The following is an 11,844-nucleotide window of genomic DNA, read 5'->3' as shown; positions in this document are numbered from 1 at the left end:
TTCAGAGCCCACCTCCCCTCGCTCTCGTTCACAAAGGCACTGTTTTGTGACACTTGCTCCATCCATTCCATTTGCTTTCTGCTGTGTTATAGGGTGCAAAGAGGAGATTAAAAAAATAACCTCTTACCTTCCAGATGTTTGCTGTTGGTCTCCTGGTCTCATTCATAACATTGGGGTGGGGTGAAGGAAACCATACTGTCCCTCAAAATCTTTCCAGCTTTAGAGATGTCTGAGGAAGAAGTGAGTTGCTGGTGCTTACACCGGTGGACACATTACTTTGATACAACGAAAAGAAAGTCATGTATAGGTTCTTGGTGGTGGGCAGGTTTATTCAAAGGAGCTGTAAAGCAAAAAAATACAGTGGAGGAGCTGACATTTGAGATTAAGTGAAAAAAAAAATTGTCACAAAGAGATTTACGGGGAGGAGGGAAACCAAAAAGGACTTCCAAGACATCACATTCTTCGTTTACCTCCTACCTCACTGATGGTGACTTCTCAGTCTCTTGTTTTGTCTCCTCTTCTCTCTGATCTCTTTAAGACCCAGGGCTCTGTGCATGGTCATCTGTTGTTCTCTATGTACACCCACTCCCTAGGGTGATCTCATACTCTCCCATGGTTTTAAGTATCATTTACATGGAGAAATTTCCAACTTATGTATCCAGCTTAGTCAGACCTCTCCCATGAACTGCACACTCCAATAACTGCTCAACAGCCCCACTTAATGTCCTAAAAACACCTTCAAACTCAACTTGTCCAAAACTGATTTCCTAGCCTCTCCTCTTCCTAGAACCCATCCAAACCACAGCCTTCTTCATCTCTATCAGTGGCAACTCCATCTTCCCAGTTTTTTTTGGAGCCATCCATGACTCCTCTCTTTCCTTATATTTGTGAGAAAATTCTACTTACTCTTCCTTCAAAATATACCCCCAATTTAAATACCTCTCACCACCTCCATTGTTACCTCTCAGATATCATAATCTCACATATGGAATACTGCGATACTCTAACTAGTTTCCCTGCTTCCTCACTTTCTCCTTTATAGCCCGTCCTTAAAACAGCAGAGAGATTTTTTAGAAACATAAATCAGGTCAATTATCTGCTGAAAATCCACAGTGGGTTTGTGGACATGGGATGCAACACCCAGGTTATGCTTCAGTGATGGACTTACCATGCTGCTTCAGCTCTCACCCCCATTAGAGATTGCCTCAGGTGCTGAAAGCAACCTTGTCCAAGGCTACATCCCTTCCTGGGGCAGCCCACATCCAAAGAGTGATTAGTGTAGGGGTTGAAAGGCCTGTAAATATTACCCCAACTCTGAACGGCCATTCTAGTTCCAAAGCTTCCTGTGGGTGTGGTTGACACTGTCACTGAGTCTTTTTCAGAGCTTCACTTTCTTTGTGCTCCTGCTTCTTTCCCATTTATTCCCCAGGTATTGACCCCAAGGGCACTGCTTAATAAATTTTCTACAAGATTAACTTTGTTTCTGGGTCTGTTTCCTGGGAAAACCCAACTTGTGACAGGCTCCCCATTTCATGTGGAGTAAATGTCAAGTCTTAAAAATGCCTTATATTATTTAGACCCTTACTTCCTCTCTGACTTCTCCTGTGTCTTTCTCCTTTACCTATGTAGCTCTAGCTAAATAAGCCTCCTTGTTAGTCTTTGAACATGCCAAAGACACACTTATCTCTTAGGCCCTTTCCTCTAGTAGTTCCTTTTGCCTAGAATGCTCTTTCTCTAGATATATGCTTGGCTAACTCACTTCCTTCATTTATTTGCTCAAATATTACTTTCTCCATGAAGTCCACCCCAATCTCCCTATTTACCATGGTGATCTACCACTTCCCTTCCCTCTTACCTTGTTCTAATTTTCTTTTTTATAACAGTTATCACTTTTTGACATCCCACATAATTTACTATGTTTTTTGTTTGTTTGTTTGTTTGGGGTTTTTTTTAGTGTTAGCCTCCCCTTGCTTGAATGTAAGCTCCACGAGGCATCACTGAATTCTTTGTTCATGAAATATCCCAAATGCCTAGTTAAAGTGCCTGGAACAAAGTAGGCACTGAATACATTTGTTGAACAAATGAATGAATAAAGTAAATTTAACAGTAGGAACAAAGTGTGTGTAGAAAGAGGGTGATAGAGAGGGAAGAATATGAATGAGTCATGGAGAAAAATCACAGCTATGAATCACTTCTCCCTTGGTGCTAATGTTTCTTTCCCATTTCTTTATGCAAATGTTAGGAAAAAATGATAATTAGAGCATTACTTGGCATCAAGGGACCTAGTTTCAGTCCAGCACTCTTACTAGCTGTGTGACCCTGGTTTCCTTTTTCTCTTTAAGCTTAATCTCCTTATCTGAAAAATGGAGGTAATAACACTCAGCTTCCAGTATCCTGTGAAGATTAAGATGTGCCCAGCACATACTAGGTGTCCAACAAATGTTTACTGACATCCTGACATCCTCCAAAGGCAAATGATTTAAACTAATAATGCAAATGTCTTGTAGTATATGCTTGAAAATGTAACCAGAAAAATAGGTATACACATTCATTACATTATATGTGACCTTCAACTTTATGTTATGTACCTGTTTCATAGATTTGGGGTAGAGGAAGAAATCTGCCCCATTTCCATTTAATCAGTGACCTCTTAGCTACTTTACTTGCTTTCTAGGATAGCAACAGAAAAACATATTTAAGGCCAGGCACGGTGGGACATGCCTGTAATCCCAGCACTTTGGTAGGCTGAGGCAGGCGGATCACCTGAGGTCAGGAGTTCGAGACCAGCCTGACCAACATGGTGAAACCATGTCTCTATTAAAAATACAAAATTAACCAGGTGTGGTGGTGCCTGCCTGTAATCCCAGCTACTCAGGGAGGCTGAGGCAGAAGAATTGCTTGAACCCGGAAGGTGGAGGTTGCAATGAGCCACGATTGGGCCATTGCTTTCCAGTCTGGGCAACAAGAACGAAACTCAAAAACAAACAAACAAACAAAAACCATATTTAAAAACTCCAAAAAAAAAAAAATACCAGAAAACAACAGAGGTATAGTGTTAGCTGTGCAGAACAGTAGAGAAGAATCACAGGCCCTAGGTTTCAATGTTAAACACATTACTGAATTAATAGCTATGGATAAATGACATTAGGTATTCCAGCCTTTCAACTTGTTTTTTTCTCTCTAGAACACTCCTTCTTCAAATCATTGCATGGGCTGGCTTCGTTAGTTATTTGCTAATCCACTCAGGCCTTCCTCTGAAAACCTTTTGCTGAAGTAGTTCCCTTATTTCAGTTCATCTCTATCCATTGCTCTGCCTTTTTGTTCTTCATACAACTTATCACTCTCTGAAATCATACAGGTTATTTAGGTTATTTGTCTACATCTTTGTTGCTTTTCTCCCCTCTATGAGAATGTAAGCTCCCTGACAGAATGGACAGTATCTATCTCATTCATGACTATCGGGAAAATGCATCAAAAAGTAGCTGAATGAATGAATGAATGATTGCATTCAGGATAATAACCCTGCTCTCTTAACTGTCCAGTAATGTTATAAAGATTAACGAGCTCTCTGGGAAAACAAACTCAGTTCTTAGCAGAGATTAAAAGAGCTATGTACATCCAAAGAATTATTTAAATAATTTCTTTCACATTTCAGTAATAGAATTTCTAGACCTATATTCACTAGTTAAATGTCACTGGAGCATTGCTAAATATAAAGGTTAACCAAAAGGACATGTGGTTTACCCTCTTGAGAATTAAAGGGAATTCACCTTTATTAAGCATCTGTGCTGTACAATGCTACATGCTAAGGATATAGTTTCTCATATACCTCTAAACAGAACTGAGTAAAGAGTGTTACCCTCACTATCAAGAAGAGGAATAGACTCACAAAGATTAAGTAACTTGCTAGTACAGAGCTAGTAAAAGCTGGAATTAATGTCGAATCAGCTGACTTTATTGTTTTTTTCGCTTATTCCATCCTTTCTTGAGGAGCATGTGGCCCTCAGATCTGTGCTTCTTAGGCCAAGATCAAGCATACCATCTCCATTGTTGAAATGGGCTTATTTGAAAACAGTGAAAGAAGAAAACAAAACTTTGCTAGTTTAGTCACTGGTTTCGTGAAATCCCAGTGGAAAGAGACATGGATAATTTGGAACTTTGTATGATTTGAAAAGCCAAGTTTTTTGCCCCAAATTAAGCTTAGTGAGAACAAGGGCAAGCAGATGGAAGACATATTAGGAAATAAGACTAGGGGCAAGAAAAACCTAATTTTCTAGATCAGTGTTTCCTAATCATTACTGATGATACAGAATCACCTGGGGTATCTTGTACAGCTGTCCCAGGTCCCTTCCCAAGAGATTTTGATTCATTACATCTAAGATAGGGCTCAGCAATTTATATTTAACAATTGCTCCAGGTAAATCTTATCAGGCAAGTATAGGAAATAATCACTCTGACCTCACTCAATTGCCACCTATAAATCAGTGATTTTCAATGCGGGGTCCCAGGACCAGCAGCATCAGTCTCATGTGGGAACTTGTTATAAATATAAGCCCGTGGACCCTACCCTAGACCTGCTAAATCAGAATCTCTGTAAGAGGGCCCCAGAAATTTGTATTTTAACAAGTTCTCAAGGTGATTCTGATGTGTACTAAAGTTTGAGAGCTACTGTACTAAATAATCTCTAATTATAGCCAATAATTAAAAAACCTTCGATTGTTCAACCCCCAGGTGCAAGAAGTAGCATAAGATGAAATAGAATGACCAGTTCAACCCCCAAAAAGGGCATCCACCCAAGATATGCCTCCAAGGGAGAACGTCTCAGAGAACACAAAGAGGTATTTGACCAAAAGAGTCACTCAACTGCTAGGATAGGTAGTCCTTGTCTAACAGGTTATGATATATGCTTTGGACCAGAAACTACTATGCATTGTTTCCTATTTCCTCCCTTTTTCAAATGGTAGTTTTGATTATATTTTTCTGGTTATCTCCTCACTACTGTATACTGGGTGTGTTGAGAAGAGTAGTTTATAATTTAAGTATAGATGACCAGACTGATAAGAAGATGGATCTAAAGATGGCTGCATATCAACTAGGGATCTTGAACTTACTGCTAAATGCAGTAACTGGATAAGACTTCAAGTTTTTATCCTTTGGGGACATGAATTTATCACACTTATGTGTGGCATTTTTTGAAAGAGGATGTGTAGGAAGAAATGTGTCCATGGATGCTAGGTATTCAAATGAAGAAGCTATACTAGATATTTGTGATTGGTGAATAGCATTCATTCTTCATTTCCCCAAAGCCCTCGATTCTACTGGAAATCCACCTGGTTCCAGAGAGATACATCCTAGGGCAGGGGTTCCCAACCCCTGGGCCATTGACAAATACAGGTCCATGGCCTGCTAGGAACCAGGCCGCACAGCAGGAGGTGAGCTGCAGGTGGGTAAGCAAGCGAAGCTTCATCTGTGTTTACAGCTGCTCCCCATCACTTGCATTACCACCTGGGCTCTGCCTCCTGTCAGATCAGCAGTGGCATTAGATTCTCATAGGAGCATGAACCCTATTGTGAACTGTGCATGCAAGGGATCTAGGTTGCATGTTCCTTATGAGAATATAATGCCTGATGATCTGTTGCTGTCTCCCATCACCCCCAGATGGGACGGTCTAGTTGCAGGAAAACAAGCTCAGGGCTCCTACTGATTCTACATTATGGTCAGTTATATAATTATTTCATTATGCATTAGAACATAATAATAGAAATAAATTGCACAATAAATGTAAGGCATTTGAATCATCCCCAAACCACCCCTTCCCCTCACCCATCCTGTCTGTGGAAAAACTGTTTTCCATGAAACCAGTTCCTGGTGCCAAAACAATTGGGGACCACTGCCGTAGAGAGTTTAGGGATGGAACACATGACCTGCTAAGCCAATCAGTGTATTTCATCCCTGAGATTTTAGTGATTGGTCAAAGTATCTGACCTAAGCCAGCAGAGAATACATCATAGGACACAGGCTATCTATCTTTCTCTAGATTGGACTGCTGTAGCCTGGAACTGCTGGTCCAATTTTGCTACCATAAGAAAACACAGCCTGAGAATGAAACTGACACACAGAAGGAAAATCCTAAAGAATCATAAACACTGATCCTGAGCCCCAATTCAAACTATGCCTGAAGCCCATCTGAGCTCTGGATTTTTTTTTTATTTATATTGATCAATGCTTGGTAACTGTTTAAGCCTGTTTGAAATGGGTTTCCTGTTACATGCAGGCAAGTTCTGTTAGAAAAGGCAAATCAAAGCTATAAATATGAATTTGCATATGGCAGTAGATAAATAATTGTTCATTTCGTTTCTGGATTAATTATATAGTACCTTAACTTTCCCCACAGCTTCAATATAAATTGGTTTTCCTTTTAACTTCCCTCAGTAAAAATATATTGGCCTCTCTCAAGAAGTTCCTCTCACAGAATATATTATGTTCACATATATTTCACATTCTATTATCGAGAAAAATTGGACTGGCAGAAATTGTGGGTTGCTAGGGTCATGTAAGTTTTCATTAAACTGGGTTAGGGTTTGAAGGTTTGAATTAATTACACCTCCTTCCCTTCCAGATTATGAACCAATTAAAAAATATACACAGAAATCAAATAGGGATTAAGATATCAGCTTTAATATATTGTTCAGTGAAAAAAGCAAAATTCAGAACAGCATGTATAGTATGCCACCATTTGTGTAAAAAAAAAAAACCTGATACACACATACCCACACACAATATGCTTGTAAATACATGGAATATCTCTGGAATGATACATAAGTAACTGGTAACAGTTGTTACTTTTTGAAAATGGGACGGGGGAACTGAGGCCAGGGGTGAGAAGGAGGAAAAGAGACTTACTTTTTAATTGTATACCCTTTTGTACTGTTTTACTTTTACCATAGGCATGTGTTATTTTTCTAAAAAACAATTTATATATTAAAACTGTAAAAAAGAATAAAAATAGATACCAGCTTTATAGCTGATAGAGCTGGATTGGAGAATACGGCTTGGACCTGAGGCTGAAATGAACTTCTACCATAAGTCTAAGGACTTTGGGATCCCCCACCCCAAGGAGAGATAGTTGGGTCTACAAAGCAGATGTTTACCCAGCCATGTAGTGAAGGACTGCAGTTTTTCCCACATCTTGCTGTGTGGAACAAACTCAAGATCCAAGAGCCGCCTAAGCTGCCTATCCATTATAACAATTTTCTCAATCTCATCAAGTTATTCCTCCTCCCAAGCATAAGATTGAATGAGTGTAAGAGAAGATAGGTGGAACTTTCTTCCAAACATTTTTGAGAGATGCAAGTCTTTTCCTTTTCTTGAGTCAGGAGCATGGAGAGAGGAAGAGGATAGATCCCATCACACCCTTGTACATTTTCATTCTCTTAAGCCACAATGGTTAACGCTCAAGACTCTGGTCAACAAACAGGGCTGTGGCTGTCCCCTTCCAGGGAGTCCAACAGTATGTTAGAAAAGTTCTGCTCCCATCAATGTAAGATTGGTGAGCAGTTCTGTTTTTGCCCCCAAGAGGCTCTGAAATAAGTCAAAATAGAACAGTAATTAAATTAACTCCAAGGCTACATTACACCCTAGGCTGAAAATTTGATCACAATTGTAGCCCTAATTTACAATTATGTCCAGCCATATTTCCTGACATAGCTGACAACAATTATACAATGACTCCCAAAGATAGCATTAAAATACTCCAAATAATACAATATCAACAACATAATAAAAATGCCTTAGTTTGAACTATATGACCTCGCCCCCACCCCATCAACTATTAAACTCCAAGGGAAAAACGACTGCTCAAAATTAAATTTCTAATTCAAAGTCCAAAAGAATTAATGTCCAAAATTCTGCCTTTCCAATTTCTCGTTTTTCTCATTTCAGCCATATAGATCTCACAAAGATGTCTGCCCAGATATGGGGTTCCTTCAGCAGCTGCAGCCTTGGCTGTCTTCCTCTTGACTGGGTGTAGTTCCTTCAGGACCTCAGGAGTTGAATTAATCTAACCCCACAATTGCATATCATACATATTAAAGAGTCCAAAGGGTCAATAAGACATAAGATTATCACAATATCAACCTCACATCAAAAAAATTAGAAAGCACACTAGTCCCCAGACACTAGAACAGTTTTTTAAAGCAAATGTATGACCCCAGGACTTAAAACATAGGGCAATACAGACTCACATTGCTGTTGTCAGTCAAACATCATAGTAGACACTTAGTGGCATTAATAAGCAAAAGTAGACAGATAAAACATAGGAGAAAAGAGAATATCTTCTTTGTTTCATCCTCAGCAGGATGCCAATCTGTGCCGGTAGTCTGGACTCCATGACCTGTGAACTTAAACTAATTTGGAAGATATCTTGCAGTACAGTCCCAATATGATTGTACTGCCTTGAGTCCCAGCCCCAAATGTGCAGAAGTCCATGGCCTTATTAGGCTGTTACTCCTATGGAGCTTCTGTGAGAACCCCAGTGAGAAAGCATTGGTTTTGGCCAGGTGCTTCTCTCAAAAACCATACTTATATTTCAACTTTTCTTTCCTAGGCTTTCGTTAATCTCCACCAATGCCTCTTTAATAATGGAAAGCTCAAAGGCCCTTCCATTGTTTTCTTTTCTGCCACAGTAGAACTCACCCTTATGTGCATATGAGTTTCTTAGGGACAGCCAAGAAACAGGATAGAGTTAAAAATCAAAACACTAACAAAAATCTATTAGATTTCTATCTACCAATGCCAGCACTTAAAACATGATTAAGCCTACAGATTACCTACCACTGACTGTGTTCCAAGTTCTGCTGGGATACCACAATAGATGAGCCCACCAGTCCCTGCAAGGAAGTATAGCCTGCTTTCAGCCATTCTTGGTTCTCACAAGTGCCTTGCCCACTTAATATGCTGGGACTCTGAAGTCTCCTAAGAATCAAATCTAAAACTTCTGAGTCTTTCTTAGCACAGCAAAGAAATCTGTATCTCAGCTTGATTCTAGGTTTCTGTTCTTTCATTTTGAGGTTCTGGACAGATCTGTCAACCCTTGCCAAACTCAGCCTTTGCCTTGTGACTGAGGATTCTAGCTAGAGCCTGGCTTAATGCTCCTCTGGGCTGGCAAAGACTACTTGTGCTAAAGTCTGCCTGCACAGCTTGTATCAGTTAAAACCCACTCCATGTCTGCAGATACCAGCCAGAGCTATTGGAGACAAGAGAGACCCTAATGCCACTGATGACTAAAACCTTTCACTTAAGCTCCACCAGAAATCTGAATCTCTCCACTTGGAGTTTGGTCCCTAAATGCTTGTCTTCTTATCAGTTTTGCAAAGTTTCTCAGCCTATGCTTAGGTACTAAAATGCAAAGTAATTACCTTCTTAAATCTAAAACAGGTGAGCAATAGGTGAAAGAACCAGAAAGAGAGCAAAATTATTAGCCTTACTTTTAGTACAGTTAGAATTGAGAATGCAACTTGAACAACAGACCAAAATGGGCTTCCCACTCTTTCCCAAGTTAGATTTTTGAAGCCACCTGGGGGAGATTTGAGATTGCAAAGACACTTACCCAGCCAGTCACATGGGGTATCTCAGCAAGCTTCACACCTCAATGAGTGTAGAGTCCAAGTGCCAAAAAGAATGAGGTGAGAGGTGTTCAGCTACCTTTAATCTATTAACACCACCCAAGATAAAAAAAAAAAAGTATGAGCCAATGGATGTCAGGTTTCACCCTTCTCACTAAACAGTTAAATTGTGGACAGGAACCAGTGAAAAGGTTGGACAGATGGGCAAAAGGTTTCTTCCAAAAACATATGAGAGGGCAGAAGTTCCAATTTTTTGCCAAGCAAAACGTGCAAAAAGGGAGAAGATGGTTCTTACAAACTGGAAAGCAATCAAGACTTTTTGTGTCTACAGATTTAGAGTCTCATATATTTGGCAAATTTCAAGATGATCTCTAAGATGTTTTTACCAAATCGTAGACATAGATATGGAAATCATCATCAAATTTGATGAAGTACACAGAGGGTTTTGCTTCTACCTGATGAATGACCATGCCAGTTCTCTTGGAGCCATCGTCTTTGGCATACTCCACCTGTTTGCCTACCAGGCTGTCTATGACTTCTCCTGGCTCCCTCTCTGCGGGAGGAGAATCATTGGAATCTTGAAGGATGCGGAGGTCACCGTCTTTATAATCATCTAAGAGCTGGTACATATATAATACAGGATCTTTCTCATAGGTAATGTAAAACCATGTGTTCATGACAGGTGCCTGAGCTAAGACCATCCCCCTCCATTCATTTTTGGAACCTTCCTCTGTCTCAAAAATATGTTCCACTGCTTTGCCAACCATTATTTCTGCCAAGTGTGTATCACTGATTCTAGATGATGCAACTCTATTAGGAAGGACTTCAAGTGATGACACTCTTTCATCTCTGTGAAGTTCCAATCCATAAACACAGTCAAATCCATCATATTTGATAAGATACAGAGAGGGATTTACAGGTACCTGATCCAGAACGGTTCCTTTCCACTGTGTTAGAGGTTCATCTCCATCTTTCCATCCGTGCTGAATTCTACAGCCCACGATGTTCCTCCGAGGCTGGGAGGTGGGTCGGCTCCTATGCTTCTTGTGTGCAGCCTTCCTCTTCATCATGGTAACAGACACGCTGCCGTGGCCAGCGCCTGTCCCAGACCGCTGCCCTGCAGCTGCCTTTCCAAACGGGGTCTTCATGCCTGCGTGGAGGAGCACAGTTGCCAGGTGGACCGAGAAAGGAAATTAACAAAATCAGTGCATAACACGGAGACCTTTTTCTCCTAATCAGCGCACCCCGTACACCCACGCCCGTTTTTCCCGAAAGCTACATAGCAAAGCTGGAAATCAAGGCACCCTGGCTGAATGCCTGCAGTAACCTTCCTCCCCAGCTCAGTCTGGCTAAGCTAGAGCAAGAGATCTACGGTTCGGTAAAATAGGAAGCATTTCCCCATTCCCCTCGCCCTGCTTCCAACACTACCCGGCCAGGAGGCGCAGATTCCCCACCGTCCCGGATTGCGGGCCTCAAGTGCCCAAATCGGACACCTCGCCGTAGCCTCAGCAGTGAGCCTATAGAGAAGGAATATCAGCGGGCTAGCAGCCCGGTGCTTGCAAAAGCTGGGAGATGATGATCCGTAGGCAAGGAGAGTCTCTAAGAGGGCGGCGGGGCAGGCGAAGAGGACCGTGGCGGCGTCCCTTGCTCTTGGCTCCTGCGTCCTCCGCCTTCCTGTTGGCGGCGGCAGTGGCGGCAGCCGCAGCCCCTCTGCCACATCCGACTCGCTCTAGTCGCTGCCGCGCCGCAGTCTCCTCCCTCTTTTTCTAGCGCAGCTTCCGGCCAGTAGAGAGGCCTCCTCTTCCTGCCAAACACCGCGCGGCGCTCCTCCCCCACCGACCTCTACCACAGCCCTGGGCGTGGAAGGTGCTCTTAGGCTCTCGGTCCCTCAGCTTCCCCCAAATCAGAAGCTGGGGATCCCACAACCACCTCTCTCTCACTGCATAGGTTTACCTCCCCTGGCTTAGCACTCCCCCCTCCCCCCACCTCACCTCAACTCTCAGCGCCCCTGCCCCATCTGCTTTCCACCTTTCCGGAATTGGCACTTTCCTTTTCCCTCCCTCCCCGCGTCCCCCCACCCGCCATTGAAGGGGATTTGTTGTAGGACAAGAGAAATGCGCTACTGCTCAGTGTTCAGGCTGCCATCTTGACCCAATCTACGTAATTTTTACTGACTTGTCATTCCCAGACTTAACTTCTTGAGGATTTCTTTTCTTTTCCC

At 41.8% G+C, this 11,844-nt stretch overlaps 1 protein-coding gene across 9 annotated transcripts; it reads right to left on the bottom strand.

Annotated features, from left to right (window-relative positions):
- Nucleotides 1–318: 318 nt before the first annotated feature.
- Nucleotides 319–11,450, bottom strand: SPIN3 (spindlin family member 3). Of its 9 annotated transcripts, XR_004180725.1 has the most exons (3): nucleotides 9,608–11,387; nucleotides 8,833–8,888; nucleotides 6,657–8,405 (listed from the first exon to the last, which is right to left on the bottom strand). XR_004180725.1 is itself a non-coding variant. In XM_021932842.2 (2 exons), the coding sequence occupies exon 2, from the start codon at nucleotides 10,769–10,771 to the stop codon at nucleotides 9,995–9,997; it is 777 nt and encodes a 258-aa protein (XP_021788534.1). In that variant the 5' UTR covers nucleotides 10,772–10,773; nucleotides 11,052–11,450; the 3' UTR covers nucleotides 6,657–9,994. The 9 variants fall into 9 exon arrangements, 3 of the variants coding, with proteins under 3 accessions (XP_021788534.1, XP_017809736.1, XP_009195974.1); XR_004180727.1 differs by lacking the exons at nucleotides 6,657–8,405; nucleotides 8,833–8,888 and adding an exon at nucleotides 319–340; XR_004180723.1 differs by having other exon boundaries at nucleotides 8,833–11,387.
- Nucleotides 11,451–11,844: the final 394 nt, after the last annotated feature.

This window comes from Papio anubis, chromosome X, assembly GCF_008728515.1.
Source record: "Papio anubis isolate 15944 chromosome X, Panubis1.0, whole genome shotgun sequence".
NCBI lineage: Eukaryota > Metazoa > Chordata > Mammalia > Primates > Cercopithecidae > Papio > Papio anubis.
Note: the sequence above shows the minus strand (reverse complement) of the source record. Positions and strands in the feature narration are given on the sequence as shown.

Coding starts and splice junctions, on each gene's coding strand:
- SPIN3 (XM_021932842.2), bottom strand. CDS start 10,771: ATGAAGACCCCGTTTGGAAAGGCAGCTGCAGGGCAGCGGTCTGGGACA.